This window comes from Saccopteryx leptura, chromosome 8 (genome assembly GCF_036850995.1).
Source record: "Saccopteryx leptura isolate mSacLep1 chromosome 8, mSacLep1_pri_phased_curated, whole genome shotgun sequence".
NCBI lineage: Eukaryota > Metazoa > Chordata > Mammalia > Chiroptera > Emballonuridae > Saccopteryx > Saccopteryx leptura.
The window spans coordinates 49,139,784-49,161,283 of record NC_089510.1 but is presented as its reverse complement, the minus strand read 5'-3'; the positions used below and the strand labels follow the sequence as shown (position 1 = coordinate 49,161,283).

At 39.6% G+C, this 21,500-nt stretch overlaps 1 protein-coding gene across 2 annotated transcripts in view; it reads right to left on the bottom strand.

Moving 5' to 3' along the window:
- Positions 1–21,500, bottom strand: part of CFAP91 (cilia and flagella associated protein 91) — a 72,470-nt gene that overhangs the window by 17,062 nt on the left and 33,908 nt on the right. For both annotated transcript variants that reach the window (XM_066347727.1, XM_066347728.1), the window contains exons 10-15: positions 20,547–20,689; positions 10,938–11,054; positions 8,398–8,469; positions 7,088–7,234; positions 4,107–4,328; positions 344–492 (exon numbers count right to left, since the gene is read on the bottom strand). In XM_066347727.1, coding sequence (XP_066203824.1) covers positions 344–492; positions 4,107–4,328; positions 7,088–7,234; positions 8,398–8,469; positions 10,938–11,054; positions 20,547–20,689 — 850 coding nt within the window. The remainder of the gene's footprint in view (positions 1–343; positions 493–4,106; positions 4,329–7,087; positions 7,235–8,397; positions 8,470–10,937; positions 11,055–20,546; positions 20,690–21,500) is intronic.

Genomic DNA, 21,500 nt, shown 5'->3' with positions numbered 1-21,500 from the left:
GGAAGGGAATGTTAGAGATACCGCTTATACACTGGGTGAGCCCAAGTGATGCTGCATGGACTAATTCACACTGCTTTCATGCTGTGAGGTATTCTAAAAGTGAGTACTATAAAGGTGATCCAGACTGCCAAGGATAACTGAAAATTCTATTCTCAACGCTCCTTCCATTCAAAGGTATAGGCATGTTAGCTTCTAAAGCATTCTGCTAGTAAAACAATGGGCACCGAAGCATGAGTTACATATCTGTGCCTCCTTAGTGGTGAATTCTGAAGCTCCTGAAAAAATACACATAAATAAGAGAAAGGAGGCTAGCTAGCCTGCCATCAATTCTCTTGGTACAAACCGGCTTTCCATTTCAAAAGCGATGTCATTGATCTCCTTAGCCATCTTCTCAATTTCTTCCCTGGCTTGTTCCTCTGCCGTCTTCTCTTCGGCGTTCAGTATTATGTCCTCTAGATAGGAAGTTACAGTACTCTGGTGAACTTTAACCACCTGCAGAAACCCAAAGGGCCCCCAGTTACTGAGAATAGGAATACTAATAATGTAAACAAGCCAAGAAAAACGCACAAACATTGGTCAAAATTTTTTTTAGCACATTCCTTTTCTGTACTTTTTCTGTGCTATGTAAACAGTCTGTTTCTAATCCACCTGCCTGCCCATTCCGGGCAGCCCCTACCCAGCTAACCCATTTCAGAATTCTGAATTTCCCTTAGGGGTGGACATTACAACACTGCAGAAAGGTCATGGGCTTCAGAGTTTATAACCCTCCCTGGCTTTGTTCTTACTAACAGTATGTCTGCATCAAACTACCTAACTGTGGTAGAGACTAAGGTATTTCCCAATGTCCTTTCTCTCCTTCCTCTTAGAAATTGAATCCCTGGATGTTGGCCGAGCCAACAGATCCCTAGAAGAGACTACACTTCTTAGCACCTCTAGTTCTAGCCAAGGGAATACCGGCATAAGTGATCTGGGCACCTTTCAGAAAGCATTCTTAAAAAGTAAGACCTAGCTTTATTTTTTTTACTTCTTCATTTCTCATTTCATGGAGACACCGTGCTGGAACACCAGAGGTCATTTTAAACTGCCATGAGGGCCATGCCTTAAAGAGAGAAAAGCAGAAAGCTAGAGAGATCCTAGATCTTTGATGAATTTTCTGAACTATCCTATCAGTCCTGTACTGCTTATCTTTTAGCTTTCTTGAAATTGTGAAATATAGAATACACATTTAGAAGAGTGCAGAATGCATAAATGTACAGTGTAATGAACTAGAGTAAAGCCAGCACTCCTGTGGCCACTGCCAGTATACTAGCAGACCACTGTGTGTTCTTCCTAAACAGAGCCCCTGTGTTCTCACGATTTTACCACAAACACTTCCTTTTCTTTATATAAATAATTTTGCTCCCTAAGCATGCAATCATAGTGATAGTTTAGTTTTTCCCATTTTACAGGTAGATACACAGAAAGTATCAATGCAGCATACTTAGTTTTGTGTACATTCTATCTTAATAAGATTTTGACTTTCCCGGGGGGAAGGGTACCTTTTTACTTCATGCCTGAATAATTCTGTGTATCTGAGATAACGCTTGTGACTCGGTGACAACTCAGCACCTGTTTCTTGACTAGCATTGCAGCAGGACTCTTGAGTACGTAACGTTTACTCTGTATCTACATAGCTGTAAAACACCAAATCCATAACCTCGAATATCTATGCCTTCCTCCTGGGAAAGACCAAATGGCCAGTTTAATTCAGTGTCAACCAATCAACCAAGCAATCAAAATGCATTTGCTCGATGTTTATTATGCACAGGGATCTATGCTGGTGCTATGGAAGGCCCCAGGGGATGTACAGTATGCCTGATCTAGGGAGACTAGTCTTATTTGAGAATCAAGTTGCACCTATGTGTATGAAACAATCAGACAGCTCAGTCTTATAATATAGTAGTTCAGAGTTAAGGAAGTTTAATGTGCTCTACCTGTATCAATATTTGTACTTGTATGTTTCTGTATGTCTTTATAAATGTGTAAGTTTCTAGACACATTGTGCTTGCATGTGTATGAGTTAATTAGAAACATATAGGTAGCTACATGTGTGTTTATGTGTGCTCCTCCATGTCTTTGTTAATACTGTGTGCACTGGGTTTATTTGTGAATATTTCTTTGTGTATTTGCATGTGAAAGTGTGTATGTGTTTAAATATGAGTTTATGACTTTCTGTTATCTCTCAATATTTGTTATTTTTTCAGAAAATGGACTTAATGTACGCATTCCATGTTTTGCCATATTTATGCACAAGTATATTTTATCTTTAAGAGGTTTATATAAAGGGAGATTGAGATTTAAATGATAAATGGTATTTGAATGTGGGGTCAATAGGTGGATATATTCTTTGCATAAATGATTCTTAAATCGGGAAGAAGGGCCATCCTAACCCTTTCTTGCCCTTCCTAGACATGGCTGACATTTCCGGGGTCAGGTCATCCCCATTTGGAAGATCCCTTCCTAGAAGCCTTTTCTGGCTTCTTCCTTTTTGTGTTTTTGAGCACAGTGTTCCTCTGTCCCTTTCTTTTTTATTCTCACTCCTAGCTGGTTCTTCCTGTCCCGGCTGGTTTTTCCTTAGTGATATTAGGTAGGGAATGGTATGTTTGGTTTGCTGATAATTTCTAAATCTCAGTAACTCTTTCTGAAGTTAAATGTGTTAGGATAGTAGGAAGCTAGAATAGGAATTATTATTAAAGGCCATTACACATTGTAAATAATACAGTTAAAAAGCTGAACTTGACAATATGTAACCCCAAACTTCTTAAACTGTTCAGAGGGAGTGCAATCTATTTAAATTTTAATCAATTTTTTAAATTAAAAACACACACATGCAACAAATGCTATTCATGGATCAATTCTAATTCCATGGCAGTCAGGTATATCCTTAACATCTCAGATCAAATAAGAAGACCTCAAATTAACGTGGCTTTTTTTTTTTTAAACTAAGAAGCTAAAGTGTCCACATATACAATTCAGACATCCCTCTTGGACAGGAATTTTTTAAAGTTCCAGGCTGGCTCTTTCTTTCCCACAGGGCCCACATCTGGTCCACAAGGAACTCTCATACAGTCCTAGCCTGGACGTATTGTGGGTGTGTTGACCACCCACGCAGCCTTTTCTGTGCCCACCTCCCAAGCAGCCAGTTGGCCCGGCTTCCTCCTCTCCACTCTTGGGGGTCAGACATCTCAACTCAGGAAAAAAAGTAACCCCCCAACCTCTGGGTGAGTTTTGAGAAGGTTATTAGTGACAGTACAAGCTCCCTTTAAGGAAATCTTCCTCAGAGATCCCCTCCAGTTTCAATACTTGACCTTTTATATTCTCAATGAGGGTAAATGTACTTTGAGATAGACTGGATCCTCGAATTTCCTCTGAATTTGCATTTTGTTCATTTTGGAATTTCACATCCATCGTGTTTTGGTCAGAATTCTAATTTAGCAGCCTGGTACTCTAACTCCCTCTCTTCTGAATTCCATCTTGGCTACCGTCTGCTGAAATGACACCTCCACTAAGATGTTTTAAACTTAATAGAAATCACATTCCTGATTCTACTGCTGCCCTTAAAGCTATTCCACTCTCAGCTTTCCCATCTCAGAGAACCGTGCCACCACCTTCCGTTGCGTAAGCGGGAAGCTGGACGTCATACCTGACTTCTCCTGTTTCCTGCTCTGGCCTAAACGCCAGCACCTTCCTCCCTGGTCTCCTGGTTCCCCCTCTGTCCTCCTGCCCACCTGTTCTCCACACAGCAAGCAGAACAACCTGTTTAAAATGCGTCACTGGGCCCCGTTTGTTTCCTTCATGAAACTTACTATATTTTAAAATGCTACTTGCATGTTATATAATATTTACACTCCAAGAGAGAAGGGACAACACCTCCCCTTTCACCCCAACCCCCCTTTAAAGTATCCACAGTGCCTTTGCACAGTGCCTGGCACACAGTAGGAACTCAATATGTATTTGCTGAATACAAACTAAAACCACAAAACAAATGCCATTTCATGTCATGAGTTCCTTTGGTTTGACTCGGCTCCTTACAAATGGCTCACAGAGGTCCCAACGCCCTCACTTGCCTGCTTGAATATCTCCTCTTCCTCCCGCAGGCGCCTCAGTTCCACCTGGCGCCGGCCGCTCTCCTCGGCCTCGCGCATGCGCCGCTGCCGCTCGGCCAGCATGGCGAAGGCGTGGATTCTCCTCTCCTCCTGGAGTCGCACCAGCTCTTTGGACAGGAAGTCGAACATGTCTGCCAGCGCCTTTCCTTCCAGTCCAGCCAAATGGTTTTCAACTAGTGACACCTTAAAAATAATATAACTTTAAGGATACACATTCCACTAAGAATCGTGATTCATAAGGATGCTGGGTCACCCAGAACTTTTTTCTTTGGCAGGGAAAGACGGAGGGGGTGGGGGGAGACAAAGCATCAACTTGGTGTTCCGCTTAGCCACGCTCCCTACCCAGAGCTCTTGACAATCATTTTATATTCAGAATGCGCTTAGTTTTTATTAGGAATGTTATTTCTAGACTGGCCCCATTCTAAGTGTTCTTACTAGGAACACTGTGGTACAAACTTAGACCTGAGAAAGGAGATTGCTCAGTCACTTACATCCTCAAAATATAAAGAGGATTTTGCAAAGAATTAGGTTAGTGTCCACACAGAATTTTTTTTATTCCAGCTTTATCCAGAATGGGAAGTGCTATATGTCTTCCTAGACATGAAGGGAAATGTCAGGGCTTTTATTAAAAGATAACAATGGATTTTAGTAAAATAGAATTTCCTAGAAATTCACTCATAATACCTTTTAATTTTTCATGGCTTTGTCCTATAACACAAATTTGGGGAATTTTAAGATCTTGACATAACATACATAATTTTCACATAACAAAGATAGTTGTCTCTAATGACTATCTTTAAACTAGAACAGGAAAAATGCATGTCTATATGATCTTTACGGTAAAATAAAGGACTGGAGTACTTGCCCAGAAATAAGCCACAGTATCTATTCTGGATTGTTCTCCCCTGGCTTTGACACATAGAGAACAAAGGCATTTAAAAGATTGCATCCTTTGCCACTCCCACCTGTTCTCTCTCCCATTCTCACCTATTAGGGAAAAGAGCTCTCCTCTTAATCCCATGTTTCCTTAATATTGACAGTTCTGCCTGTGTTCAGTTCCCCTCTGGTTTGTACCTGAAGGGCAGAAATCTGCACTGGTCTCAAAGGTGGCATGGCTACTGGGTGAGACTGTCACCCAAGTGCAGTTGTTAGTACCAACACACTCATCCTCATCTTTACTCATCGCCAGCCCACACCTACCTTTCAACCACAAAGTCCAACTTTACTTACATATTAGGGGGAGGCGGAATAAAAGTCTCACTACTCCTAACATTTATAGACAGTGGCCATTCAGCCCAGAGATGACAAACAGATTTTCTCCTCATCTCCAGGGATCATAGCTTCTTAACTTGGAGGGTAGAGGGGAACAGATGCAGCCTTTAAAATCCTGAGAGGGCTGCCCATTCATGTCTAGCCTTCTCCCTCAGCAAGAAAAGTGGGTCACTCAGGTAGTACATTTTAATTTAAAGATTAAGTAAAAATATACTTAGCAAGGTGATTCTGTTGCAGTCATATCGTGTAATGCACTGCAAAATTGGGAGCTGTGCATTTTCTGGATTGTTTTTCAAAGAAATCATAAGAGAAGAAGAAAAGAAGATCAGCACTGCTGTGGGGGTCCGTGAGGTGCCCACTCCATCTGGCCCCTGCATGTCACTGGTGTGTGTGGTGTAGCTGAAGGTAAGCAGGGTGAGTCCCTGCCTTAGTGAGAGCTATTCCTCTTAACTCCTCCCTTAGCTCTTAACTGACATGCTCTCAGTCTCGTATGTATGTGTCCACTAAATGGGATCAATGAGTTGAAAAGCCTGCATTGGTTTAGATGTATCTGCCAAAGTCTATAGTAAGAAACCTCGAAGGACCAAAGAGGGCCTTTTCCCATCCAGGTCCTGGGACCTGACGCTTCCAGGGCATTTGTTTTGTATCTGAACAGAGAGTGCAGCTCTGTCTCCATCATTTCCAGGTCTCCTGGACTTCAGAGTCAGAGACTCCAGTGTCCACATTCTCCTCTTCTTTCTCTGGTCCCTCTGTGGGTCTCATAGACTGTGGCTTTCTTCCTCCCTTCCCCACACGAACTCCCCCACACTCAGTGGCCATCCAGTCCTGCTATCATGGAAAAGCAACAGAGTTGTGTGCATTCCAAGCTGCTTACCATTTGTTCCCAGTACCTCTCAGCACACTTCCGCGTGTTACTGAAGGAGGTTGTATTAATTAACCTTACTGTAAGTGAACTTTCTTATCACACCAAACACAGTACAAATGAATTCTTTCTGACATTGATTAACAGATAAGGGGTAGAGGTAGAAAAGTATATCTACACTGTGGACAACAACATTAAAAACTATATATATAGAGACAAACACCAGAGAGAAGAGGAAAACATTTACAGTTGTTGGGTTAGAGCTGTTATTACTATTCCCAGGTGTTGTTAGGTGGACAGAGTGCAGAGGTCATGATGAAGGTCAAAGATATCATGCGATATTAACATATTTAACATTCTGTTTAACCAGCATGAGCTATGTGCAGCACCAAAACTCACAAAAAAAGTGTTGATATTTAAAAATAAGTCTCATTTCTCCTTTTCTTATTTTTATTATTATTCATTTTGCTAAGCTCCCACTAACTGAAATATAGTACAGTAACCAAATATTTAAGAAAAACTGAAAGGGAAAAACCTTTTAAAATGTAGGTTTCTTTTTTCTTTCAGTCTTTTTCTTTTTTTCCAATAAAGACTATAAGGCCACACTTAATTCCGTGAGGGCACACCTCATTCCAGTATGGTCTGTAGCAGCATTGTTTAAGAGCACTGACTGTGATAGAGTGACGGGATTGTGGGGGATGCTCGTTTTTCATCACTTCACTTTCTATTATTCAAATGTTGCTCATGCGATAATAAAAATCAGGGGAGAAAACGGAACAAGACGGAACAAGAAAGAAAAGGAAAGGACCTTGTCCTCATGCAGTTTCCTGTGCCGCTTCAAGGCCAGGGTCTCCTGCCTCTCGGCCTCCTTCACCAGCCTGTCATCCTCTTGCAGAGCGTGGGTGGTGCGCAATTCCTGGATCAACTCTAGTCGCTTTTCTTTCCCTTCAAACATCTGTGTCAAATCAGATCAAATCGAATCAAATCAAAGAGAGACTTGCAAATCGGTGTCCTCTGTGTCAGGCACGAGGACTTGCAGGCAGTGACTTATGGAGAGGGGGCTCTGCTCTGCCTTTTGGGACCCGGGAGCAGGCGCGTTCCAGAGCGGGAGCAGCCCTTTTTTCCACTCCATCAGCTGCTCAGGCAGAGGAGCCTGGTTATCAGTTAGTTGTCTACCCAATCTCTTCAAATGCCTTTCAAAGGCAAGGTGACATCTACAGGGTCACATTAAGAGACTTGAGCTTCCCCTCATTTCCTGTGCTCCTCCTTCCTTGGGAAATCTGAGGGTGGTATATTTCATGGCTACACCTTCTTTTCCAATAGACCTGCCCTGATGCGCTGTCTGAACTGTGGCATTGCTTCTGGGGAAATAGCAAAGACGGTACAGAATAATGTGGAACACAAAATGCTCACCCAGCTTCCCCGGACTACTCTTCATCACTGAGTCTCTTAAGAGTTAAAACTGGGGAGAAAAAAACCATTTTAGCTGGGGCTTTCTTTCAGCCCACTTTTTAAATTGAGTGTTTGCTCTGGCAGAACAAATAATCTGACTGAGGCTTCACAGTCAGGAAGGCCAGAGTCGAACTTGCTGGCAGTTAACATTCTCTCAGACTCACATTACTTGCCTAGGGTAATCAATAGAAAAAAAAAATGAGATTATATGTGTAGAGCAAAGAATGTATAATGTGGGCATTAGTAAGGGTTCCAACCTGTACTTATTTAGCTATTTCACTTATTATTCAGGTTTTGCCAGCTCTGTGCAAGCTCAACTAATTATATTATGACTTTGTGGAAAGTTAGGGAATCCATTTGGTTGTTGATGTTTTAATGGTCAAAATTCAGGCAAAAAAAATTGCTGAACTCAGCAATTTCAAGGAAGACATTAGTTTCCACTGTCTTGATTACAACTATAGCAAATAACAGACAGGTCATTTCTCCCCTTGGCACTGTGTCAGCCATCTGGAAAATGGATGGCAGCAGAAAGGAATGGGTAGGTAATTCAAGAATACAGTTCCTGAGGACAGCAAGGTGAATTCACCCCAAAGAACCAAGCACATATGCTTCTATAAACCTATTTTCAAAGGAGATGCACAGAGCCAGTGACTGGATCCTACGCACCATGTTCTGAATGACTCTACCCCGGAGTAACTTTTGAAGGAAGATAACAGCCATTTCTTTATCTTCTTCTTCCTAAAAGAACAAAGGGAAAACCAAGAAGCTTGAGAACAGCAGCCAGCATCTAATGTGTTTTTGAAGAATTATATCAAGCAAAAGAGACTGTCCTAGATGCCAGAAGGATTTAAAAAGAAATAAAAAAAAAGGTCCCTACCTTCTTAACATATAGTATTTTAAATCTTACTTACTGTATTATTAAAATCCATTACTAGTTTTTCATCATAGTATTATGAACAAATTCATCCTCCACTGAATTTGTTATAATTTAAGCCACTTTCACATTTCTATACTCCTTCCCAGCAAAATCATTCTTGAAGCAGGAAAAGTATCATTGATAACATCTCATTTACAGTAGTTTTTTTCATGTTTGATCATGAGCTGACAAAGAATATAGCTAGCCTATTTCAGAGTCTAGACCAGTGGTGGTCAACCTGGTTCCTACCACCCACTAGTGGGCACTCCAGCTTTCATGGTGGGCGGTAGCGGAGCAACCAAAGTATAAATAAAAAGATAGATTTAACTATAGTAAGTTGTTTTATAAAGATTTCTTCTGCCAAACTTAGTGAAAATCCAACATAAAGTACTTGGTAAGTAATTATTATTATATGCTTTAACTTGCTGTAACTCTGCTTTATAAATTTTATAAAGTAAAGTTACTTCCCTACTTTATAAATCACCATTACTGTGGAACCGGTGGGCGGTTAGAAAATTTTACTACTAACAGAGATATAAAAGTGAGTGGTCGGTATAAAAAGGTTGACTACCCTGGTCTAGAAGGAGGTGCTTCTCAGAATTTGGCAAAAATGGTAAAATCAGAATATAGTGGACAAGAGTAGCTATTTACAAAAATCACCATAAATAACTATGTGTCAAAAGCAGAAAGAACAGTGTGCAAATCTAATTAGGGCACCTCTGAATGAAAAGAAAGTAACAGTAAAATCAGTGGTATTAACACATGGGATAGACAATGTGTTAACTGACTGCAGGCAGTGGTCGGCACAGACTAAAAAGGGGGTGCTGTCCAGAAACACATAGTAGCCGGTGAGTAGGAGCTTCCAGTCCCTCCACAGAGCTGAGCCATCAGAGGTGCTGTTGAGGTCTCCTGTCAACTCCCCTCCCTCTGGCAGAGCACAACCTCTTGAATACAATTTGGCTTCTTGTGAGAATTGCTTTCTATGGGGAGATAATGAGCTGACCTACCACCGAGGAATATCCTGATCCACCAGGCAGTCATATTTCTCTCCATAAATTAATAAATGTACATTTTGGCATCTCTAGCAGTTTACTGTGGGTTGTTTAGTCTGGGTCAGTACTTTAAACCTTAACCAGCTCTGGTACCTGGCTCAAACTGAGTTGGGGATCTATGAAGGTGAGACATGGCCCTGGTCAGGGGAAGCTCTTTGACCCAGTCCTATCTCAGAAGCCGGCCGGTCTTGATAACTTGCTAATATTTCGTTCCTCTCTGACCCCAGCTGTCATCAACCCAGTGGCAGATTTAAAGGAGGGCGCACCAGGTGCGTGCCCTGGGCCCCGACTTCTGAAGGGCCCCACAAAACCCCACCCTCACAGCTTTTTCTAATGACACCTACTTTGGTTCATATGTGCAATTTTAACATTAATAGTACATAATATTTTTATTTATTTAAAAATATGGTTAACATGTATTTTTATTTTCCCTGCCTCTCTCTTTTTTTTAAGGAACCCAGTATTTTCTTTTGTGACTGGGGCCTCAACCAACCTTAATCTGCCTCTGCATCAGCCACCTCCCCATGTGAGAGGATAGATATAGTACCTGATCCCCATTCAATTTTTTTTATTTGACATACATGAAGATTACCTTCTGATGCCTATTTTTCTTGGGAAAATTTTTTTTGTTCTTTGTGTTTTTATTCTTGAAAAGGATTGGGTTTAGGCCCTGGCCAGTTGGCTCAGTGGTAGTGTCGGACCGGCGTGTGGAAGTCCCGGGTTTGATTCCCGGCCAGGGCATACAGGAGAAGCACGCATCTGCTTCTCCACCCCTCCCCCTCTCCTTCCTCTCTGTCTCTCTCTTCCCCTCCCACAGCCAAGGCTCCACTGGAGCAAAGTTGGCCTGGGCACTGAGGATGGCTCCATGGCCTCCGCCTCAGGTACTAGAATGGCTCCGGTGGCAATGGAGCAATGCCCCAGACGGGCACAGCATCACCCCTGGTGGGCATGCCAGGTGGATCCCAATTGGGCGCATATGGGACTCTGTCTGACTGCCTCCCCATATCTAACTTTGGAAGAATACAAAAAAAATAAAAAAGAAAAGGACTGGGTTTAGATTTCATTTCAGTTCATTTTGCTTGTTTTTGTAATTGTGTATTTAATGTTTGAAAATATATAAGAATAAAGGCAACATAAATTAACATCATTAAATTAGGTTTTTAACCCAAACTATCCCCAAGAATAAATGGAGAACAATGTTGAATTTAACATTTTAAATAGAGAAGTTTCAAACTTACATTGGAACCCATTTCCAAGGTTGGAGTTGGAAGCCGAGGCTGAGGTATTGGCTTCTTTTGAAGGAAGAGCAGAGGTTTCTTTGGTTCAGGAACCTTGTTCTTCTTATCCAACAGTGCCTGAAATAACACCAAGTACTGTGATTTCCCTGTATATTTTCTTCCACTACCAAATCCAGACTGAAGATCTGAATATCAGCCAGGAACAATCTTTTCTATGGCTACGCTAGGACAGTCTGAGAAAGTCCAATCCAGGGTGCTTGTCTCTCACAAGGGATACTGTGATACTCCTACGAATTAGGTAACCACTGAATAAACCTGGCATGTATTCTAGGTGTATCCATTGTAATCAAAGATTTGGGGGATTTGAACTTTTTTTTTTTTTTTTTTTTTTTTTTTTTTCATTTTTCTGAAGCTGGAAACGGGGAGAGACAGTCAGACAGACTCCCGCATGCGCCCGACCGGGATCCACCCGGCACGCCCACCAGGGGCGACGCTCTGCCCACCAGGGGGCGATGCTCTGCCCATCCTGGGCGTCGCCATATTGCGACCAGAGCCACTCTAGCGCCTGGGGCAGAGGCCACAGAGCCATCCCCAGCGCCCGGGCCATCTTTGCTCCAATGGAGCCTTGGCTGCGGGAGGGGAAGAGAGAGACAGAGAGGAAAGTGCGGCAGAGGGGTGGAGAAGCAAATGGGCGCTTCTCCTGTGTGCCCTGGCCGGGAATCGAACCCGGGTCCTCCGCACGCTAGGCCGACGCTCTACCGCTGAGCCAACCGGCCAGGGCTGAACTTTTTTTTAAAGGTTCTATGATGTGTCTGTGCAAGAAAAACCCTCAACTGCTCTTCTTCCTCATTAGCTAATTTGCTGTTTTAAATGACTGCCTGGACAATAGACTACATTCCAGAGCAGTAAATGACTGAAATGTTTGGTATGTTTTCTTATTATGGGGGACTGAGGAGCATGACACGGCAGCTGTCTCAAAGTGAAGAGACAGCTTCACTTTTCGCCTGGAAGGCCTGTACATCAAGATGTTTGAAAATGAACTTGTTTCCTTAGGAAAGAGTGTGTTTCTGTTTCTACATACATTGATTTTTTTTTTTTTTACTTTTGATCACCAAAAGTCCTGCCAAAATTATATGTAACAAAAGGTTTTATTCATTGCTTCCATTTTCAAATGTAGGGGAAGACTTTAACTGAAAAGTATAAAAAATTCTGATGTCTATGATTTTAAAATCATACATCAGTTATTTTTACATCATATAATATTTTTTTAAATTATTTTTTTCCACAAAGAATAGGTAAGTGATAAAACACCAAGCTCTAAGCCAAGATTTAAAATTAATAAAATACGCCCAAAATAAGTAAAGTTTGGAACCATATGAAATTACTGTGGTTGTAACAGAGCCTCTGAGTTTCTTCAAACTAAAACTGACAACGAATATAAAATAACTCTATGATAACCACAACTAATGAATCAATAGAAAGCAGCAGCTGTCTAAAAGTAATTAATAATTCTAAACTCGAGCGTCTCATGAGTGAAATACCCTGAGCAATATCATATGAAACTATTTTAAAACTAATGATTCATAACAGATTATGTTGGTACGGATGTGTGAAAACAGGCACTCTCACACAATTCTGTAAGAAAAGTTGGTAATATTCATTAAAATTATAAATGCACATAGATTGTGGGCCAGCAATTCCATGTCTAGGAATTTTATTCTAGATATGTTTACACATGTATCAAATTATATGCAAACAAGATTACTCTTTGTAGCATTGTTTTTAATACTAAAAAGTTGGGAACAACAAAGACATCCATCAAAAGAGGACTGGTTAAATATATTATGGTACCTTTATATAATGATATATCACACAAAAAATAATAAGAAAACTTTCCTGGTAAGACTGATATGGAATGATCACCAAGATATATTAAGTTAAAAAAACCCAGAACAATGTGTATTATATACTAATATTTGTATAAAAATTTTTTTAAATACCTATTTGTTTATATGTATTTATAAATATATACACACATATGCACATATGTCAATATATTTATACATACAATAACATATATTTGCTTATATAAAATATCTCTGGAAAGATATGAAACTAGAAACACCAGTTTCTAAGAAGATACACTGCCTGGACATAAACCTGATATTTAGTAACCTTCTTCAATCCAAACCAATATTTAAAACTGATAGACTCCATATAATCTCATCACAAAGCCAAAAGGGAGATAAAAACAAAGACAATAAAAGAATATGAATGCTCTAATACCATTAGCTACAACAAACATTAAACACAGCCTAACTCCTAGCCAGATTAATATAAATCTCATTCTACAGCTATTTACTTCAGTTCCTACTACCTGATAGAAGATGTCAGGCTATCAAAAAAAAATCTTAAAGACAAGAAAAACAGTCTGAAGAGACAAGCTATCACCAGATCTACATTCAGATATGACATGGAATCAGACAGAAATTTAAAGTAAATATAAATAATATTTTAAGAGCATTATGGAAAAGGCAGATATCATGTAAGAACAGATGAGTAAAGTAAACAGAGAAAGAAACTAAAAAAGAGTCAAAAAGATATCCTAGAACTCAAAACACAGTGCAAGAAATGAAGAATACCTTCATGTATTCATTAGTAGATTTTACACAGACAAGAAAAGAATCAGGGAACTTGAAGACAGAGCAATAAAAACTTACCAAGCTGGAAAGCAAAGAGAAAAAGAACCAAAAACAGAATAAAACATGTGAGAACTGTGAGACAATATTGAAAAGTGTGATCTGTGTAACTGGAATACCAAAAAGAAAGAATGGAGCAGAAGAAATATCTAGAGTAATAATGGCAGAAAATTAATGACAAACACTGAAACACAGATCCAGAAAGCTTAGAGAAAACCAAGCAAGACACATACTGAAAAATGAAAAAAAAAAAAACAACCAAGCAAACTAAAGTCTACCTCAGGCATATAATATTTAAATTAAATGAAACCAAAGACAATAAAAATTTTTTTGAAAACCATGCCTTAGCCAATTGAGGAACAAAGATAAGAATTACAGCAAACTTGTAGTAACAAATCATGCAGGCAAGATGAGAATGGAGTGAAATCTTTACAGTGTTGAAAGAAAAAACCACCTACCACAAATTCTACATTTATTAAAATCATTATTCAAAAGTGAAAAGATCAAAATTAAAAACTTTTGCTTCAAAAGATACTATCAAGAAAGTAAAAAGACATCCCACAGGATAGTAGGATAATTTTCAAATTATATATCTGATAAGAGTTTAGTCCCCACAATATATATAGATCTCTTACAACTCAAAAATACACATTAAAAATAATGTCTAGCCTGTCCAGATGGTGGCACAGTGGATAAGAGTATTGGACTGGGATGCTGAGGACTGAGGTTCGAAACCCCAAGATCGCCAGCTTGAGTGCTGGCTCATCCAGCTTGAGCGCAGGGTCGCTGGGTTGAGCGTGGGATCATAGACATGACCCCATGGTCGCTGGCTTGAGCTCAAGGTCCTTGGCTTGAACAAGGGGTCACTCACTCTGCTGGAGTCCCCCTGGTCAAGGCACATGTGAGAAAGCAATCAATGAACAACTAAGATGCTGCAATGAAGAATTGATGTTTGTCATCTCTCTCTCTTCCAGCCTGTCTGCCCCCCCCCTTGCTAAAAATAAAATAAAATAAAATGACAACCTAATTTAAAAATGAGCAAAAGATCTGAATATCCACATAAACACACAAAAGATATACAAATGACCAATAGGCATATAAACATAAAAAGATGCTAAAACTCACTCATAATTAGAAATGCAAATCAAAACCACAGTCATATACCACCTCACACATTCTGGATGGCAGTAATAAAAACGATAAATGATAACAAGTGATGGCAAAGAGGTGGAGAAATTGGAACCATTACACATTGCTGGTAGGAATGTAAAATAATGTAGCTACTTTTGACACAGTCTGGCAGTTTCTCAAGAAGTAAAATGTAGAATTACCATGTGACTAGCAATTCCCCTCCTAGGCACATACCCAAGAGAACTGAAAAACGTATGTCCACACACAAAAAAGTGTGTACATGAAAGTGCATGGCAGTATTATTTATAACAGACAAAAAAGTACAGAACAACTCAAGTTTTCATCAGCTGATGAGTAGATAAACAAAATGTGGTATTATGCATGCAATGGAATATTATGCAGCCATAAAAAGTAATAAAATACGGAGACATGCTACAACAGGCATGGCCAACGTATGGCCCACGGGCTGGCTCTGGCCCGCGTAATGAGTTTATGCAGCCTGTGATTAAATTTTTAATATTCTTCACTGCTTTAAGATCTCAGCTACTCAGAAGCGGAAGCGTCCTTGATTGTTGGAATTCGAGATATTTAAGAAGATAGTGATATGCGTAAAAGAATTTCATGTGTGACTAATCTAGGGTTAACTTCCAATAACTGGTCGAATGGATTCGTGATACTTCTTTATTTTTTAAAAAAAATTCCATTATAAAGATTTACAACTTTTGTACTCGTCTGTACTCAATATGAACTGTTTGACATTTAGTAGCGATGTGAAACCCACATTCTTTTAGGTGGAATTTGCCAGTGCGCACCCAAGGTCAAACAATTTGTTATTTCTGTGGTCAAGTGTGCTGACTCAAGTGGCATTGTAGCATAGACAATAGCTGCAGTTGATAACTGAAAACGTGTCCACGCTGTTTGTAAAACAAAATAATTGTTTTATTTGTGATATAACCCCTTCAAGCTCATTCTATTAATTAAATACTGTTTCAATTGATTGTGATACAGTTTGAATATTTACTAGGTATGTAATTATATTTTTATTAAAATAATATTGTATATTAAAATTTTTTTCATTTACTTATATTTATTCATAAACAAATTACATAATAAAATTTTGTTTACTTAAACGAATCATTTTTGTACATTTTTTAATTTTAATATTTCATCCAGCCCGTGAAAAAAGTTTTCTTTCTAATCTGGCCCGGGGTCAAAAACTGTTGGCCACACCTGTGCTAGAACATGGATGAACTTTAAAGACATCATGCTAAGTGAAAGAAGCCAGACACAAAAGGCCATACAATATATATATGATTCTATTTACATGTAATGCCAAGAATAGGCAAATCTAGCCTGACCAGGCGGTGGCGCAGTGGATAGAGCGTCAGACTGGGATGTGGAAGGACCCAGGTTTGAGACCCTGACGTTGCCAGCTTGAGCGCGGGCTCATCTGGTTTGAGCAAAAAAAAAAAAAAAAAAAGCTCACCAGCTTGGACTCAAAGTCGCTGGCTCGAGCAAGGGGTCACTCGGTCTGCTGTAGCCCCACGGTCAAGGCACATATGAGAAAATGAGAAAGCAATCAATGAACAACTAAGGTGTAGCAAAAAAAAAAAAAAAATAAGAATAGGCAAATCTATAAAAAGAAAGTCGATTAGTGATTGCCAGGGGCTAGAGGGAAGAGTATAATTGGGAATGACAGCTAATGGGCACAGGGTTTCTTATGGGGATGATGACAATGTTCTGGAATAGTGGTGATATTTGAACAATCTTGTGAGTATATTAAAAACAAATAAATTAAATACTTTAAAAGGGTGAATTTTATGGTATGTAAATTATATCTCAAAAAAAGTAAAGGAGGCCCTGGCCGGTTGGCTCAGCAGTAGAACGTTGGCCTGGCGTGCGGGGGACCCGGTTCGATTCCCGGCCAGGGCACATAGGAGAAGCGCCCATTTGCTTCTCCACTCCCACCCCCTCCTTCCTCTCTGTCTCTCTCTTCCCCTCCCGCAGCCAAGGCTCCATTGGAGCAAAGATGGCCCGGGCGCTGGGGATGGCTCCTTGGCCTCTGCCCCAGGCGCTAGAGTGGCTCTGGTCGCCGCAGAGTGACGCCCCGGAGGGGCAGAGCATCGCCCCCTGGTGGGCGGAGCATAGCCCCTGGTGGGCGAGCCGGGTGGATCCCGGTCGGGCGCATGCGGGAGTCTGTCTGACTGTCTCTCCCCGTTTCCAGCTTCAGAAAAATACAAAAAAAAAAAAAAAAAAAGTAAAGGAGAAATAAAGAGTTCCTGAGACAAGCAAAAACTAAAGGAGTTCATTGCAACAAAAATGCCCCACAATAAATGGTGAAACAAGTTCTGCAGGCAAGAGAAAGGTCACACAGGTCAGCAACTTGGATCTAGTGTACAAAGATAGAAAGAGAGGTGAAAAAAATGAATACAAGTAAAACAAAATCTTCTTTCTTACTTTTAATTGATTTAAAAAGATAACTGGTAAAGTATTAATAGTAAAAATGTATTGGATGATTATAGCATATGGATCAGTGAAATGAATGACAGCAATGTCACTTCACTAGGTTCCCTGGCCATGGAGGAAGTGAGTTAAAAGTTAAGTAGAAAATGAGTTAAAATTCCTGCATATTTGAAAATTTAAAAACACTCTGTTCAATACTTACAGGTTCAAAAACCATAATGGATGTTTTAAAAAATTAGAGGTTAATAAAAATAACAAATACTATATCTCAAAACTAATGAACTGCACCAGGCAGTGTTTTAAAGGAAATTTTAGCCTTAAATACTTATATAAATACATATATACTTATATGAAACTGCTAAGTCCCTGAAAATTAATGAGCTACATGTCTACTTTAAATTAGGAAAAGAACTAGAAAACAAGCCCAGAGAAAAGAGAAAGATATGATAAATCTTTCAATTGCAAATTTGATGCAATTGAAAAAATATATATAATAAACAATCAACAAAGTCAAAAATTGCATTGCTTGGAAAAACAATACCAAGAAAATAAACGAGCCACTAGTAAAATTGGTTGAGGAAAAATAATTAAAACACAAATAAATAATACAATGAATGAAAATGAGTGGGCATGTATAAATAAAATATACATTATAAATAAAATAAATAAAATAAAATAAAAATGAAAAGGATCATAAAATACTATTGACAACCATATTCCAAAACATTTGAAAAATTAAGGCCTGACCTGTGGTGGCGCAGTGGATAAAGCGTCGACCTGGAAATGCTGAGGTCGCTGGTTCAAAACCCTGGGCTTGCCTGGTCAAGGCACATATGGGAGTTGATGCTTCCTGCTCCTCCCCCCTTCTCTCTCTCTGTCTCTCCTCTCTCTCTCTCTCCCTCTCCTCTCTAAAAAATGAATAAATAAATAAAAAAATTTTTAAAAAAGAAAAAAGAAAAAAGAAAAATTAAGGTGAAATGGAATGTTTAAAGAAAATCTAATTTACTAAAAACAATGCAGAAAAGTTCTGTAAGTTAAGGAAATTGAAGTAGTTAAAAATTTTCCACAAATAAAACATCTGTCTCAGATATAACTTTATATGACTAGTCAACCAAACTGAAGAAATAGGTAATCTCAAAATTATTTACTCTTTTCAAAAGTAGAAAAGGAGAAACACTCCCAGTTCATTTTGGAAGACTCGCAAAATTCTGTCACCAATGCCACATATAGTCAAAATGAGAAAGAAAAATAAGGTCGCTTCACTCATTAAAATTCTGAACAACATATTAGTAAATCAAATTCAACAATATATTAAAAATAAAATACACCATGATGAAGTTAGGTTTGTCCCAGGTAAGCAAGGATAAATTATAATTTGTAAAAACAAAACAAAGCAACCCATAAAACTATAACTGCTCCAAGTGCAATAATAAGTTTAAAAAGAAAGAAGTACAAAATTACCTCAATAACACAGAGAAAACATTTGATAAAATTCAACATAAACACATGATTTAAAGCTTCAGTAAATTAAGAATAGAAGGGAACTTCCATACTCTAATAAGGAGTATTTACAAAAACAAAAAAAAGATCTTACAGAAAGTGAGAGAAAAATGAACAGAGTACAGAATACGTTAATAGAGGACAAGGTAAGAAAGAACCACATAGATATATGTAAATGACTGGCAAGGTCCTAATTTATATCTTGAGTTTGGGTTCCCACTGATTCTTTTTTTTTTTGTATTTTTCTGAAGCTGGAAACGGGGAGAGACAGTCAGACAGACTCCCGCATGCGCCCGACCAGGATCCACCCGGCACGCCACCAGGGGGCGATGCTCTGCCCCTCCGGGGCGTCGCTATGTCGCGATCAGAGCCACTCTAGCGCCTGGGGCAGAGGCCAAGGAGCCATCCCCAGCGCCCGGGCCATCTTTGCTCCAATGGAGCCTTGGCTGCGGGAGGGGAAGAGAGAGACAGAGAGGAAGGAGAGGGGGAGGGGTGGAGAAGCAATGGGCGCTTCTCCTGTGTGCCCTGGCCGGGAATCGAACCCGGGACTTCTGCACGCCAGGCCGACGCTCTACCACTGAGCCAACCGGCCAGGGCCCATTGATTCTTATTGTTACTAAAACCAACTGAACAAACAAACATGCATTGACCAGTGATGACAATATGTCATAAGCTAGGGAGTCTCAAAGTGTGGCTCCTGTGGCATCAGCATCACCTGAAAACTTGTAAAAAAAAAACTGCCAACAATCTGGCCACACAGCAAACCTACTGAATCAGAAACCTCGGGGGTTGGACCCAGCAACATGTGTTTTAATGAGGCCCCCAGGTGCAAGATAGCCTGGTGCATAATAAAGGTTGAGCACCACCATCATAAACCACAAATTCTAATGTATCCACATCCGTACACCTATCATCCAGTTAACAAACTAGAAAGCCCAGCTGGTGAATGCTGTGCAGTTGATTCATGGGGATGACCATCAAACTTTCTCAATTAGTTAAGTTTTAAACTGGATGAGAGTAGAGTTGAGCATGACTTCCCTTCTTCATGATGCCCTGGTAACAAATCTAAAAGGGAGAAAATGAGGCCTATTATATCATTAAAACCAACAGTAATTCCTAACCCTAGGAACCTGCTACACCTCAATGTAGTGTCAAATTTATACACCTTCAAAGTCAGAACCACTTTTAGAGAGTAACATGGCTTCTGCAAATGGAAAGAACAACGTCCAAGAGGTTTTCTTACAGTTTAAAATGAGGTGATCACTCTCCGAACTTTTGGCTAAGATCAAGTGTAAAATGAGGGGGGAAACACACTGGTTCAGCACAGCACTGGCACCCTCCAGAAGAGTCTAGAAAGGAGAAGGAATGAATGGTTATGTGCTGAGAACTACTGAACCTTGTTGCCCTAGACCAGGGGTTGGGAACCTACGGCTCGCGAGCCAGATGTGGCTCTTTTGATGGCTGCATCTGGCTTGCAGACAAATCTTTAGTAAAAAAAAAAAATGTTAAAAATATAAAACATTCTCATGTATTACAATCCATTCATTTCCTACCACTCATGTTCATGGTTGCGGGTGGCTGGAGCCAATCACACTGTCCTCCGGGACAACACCAAATTTTTATTGGGTAATGCATAACGTACACGGGTCGTTGTATGGCTCTCACGGAATTACATTTTAAAATATGTGGCGTTTATGGCTTTCTCAGCCAAAAAGGTTCCCGACCCCTGCCCTAGACAAAGAGCAATTTCTGGAGTAGAGTATTTCTCTGCAAAAATCCTTCTCGAAGCATCTTGTTTTCCAGATAAGAAGTATACCTTGTGAACTTCTGCCAACTCATCATCCAACCTTGCCGCCCTCTTTGGATAACCAAATTCGGTGGTAGTGACTTTAGGCTTGGGAGGTCTGACTCGGGGTTGTGTCACAAAATCTGGGAGACACGACTCAAGAGCGGTTAATCCTATGGGAAGGAAGTACAAGTTTTAACAGCTGGTGCTTAAATTTAGCGTTTTGAAAGCATGTTGTTCATTTCAGTAGCTGTTTGACAAGTTGTCTCATTTAGAATTATTGATAAGGTTTATCTCATATAATTGAATCATCCCCAAATGATAAAACAAATTTCTGTATAAACTCGTGTTCTCGGTAACTAATACTAAAAAAGTGAGAAATGCATTCTAAAATGAAAACACTGCATACAAAAAATTAATTCCTCCACAGTAATCAGCAGAAAATTAGTGACCACATGCCACATGGCACCACCATTCTAAAGTGGATGCACATCAATTTATCATATTCTGCTTTGGAGATGATCAGGCAGAGATACACATTCAATATTGTGATCATCAACTCTTGATCTTGGCCATTTGAGGCTTCAAGTTATCAACTGAAATTTAAATATATTAAATAAAGGCCTCTCTTGACCTTTATAACAGAAGTAGTCCTCTCCATGGGACTACTTCTCCCAGGTTATCCATTCCGTTGCCTACTAGTTTTCCGGCATTTCCTCTTAAAGGACCGACTTCCTTGTTTGCTTCATAAACCTGGTATAAAAGCTTTTTCTACTTTATTTTTGCTCAGAACTTTGATTATTAGTAACATTAAACATGTTTAAATATTTAGTAGCTAATTGACTTTACTCCTTGATAAACTGTTATACAGTGTATCCATTTATATATTTGGGTCTTAGTCGTTTTTATTAATTTGTATCAACCCATATTATTAACAATATTAAATGTATTAATTACTAATTCTTGCAAGTATTTTTTTGCAAG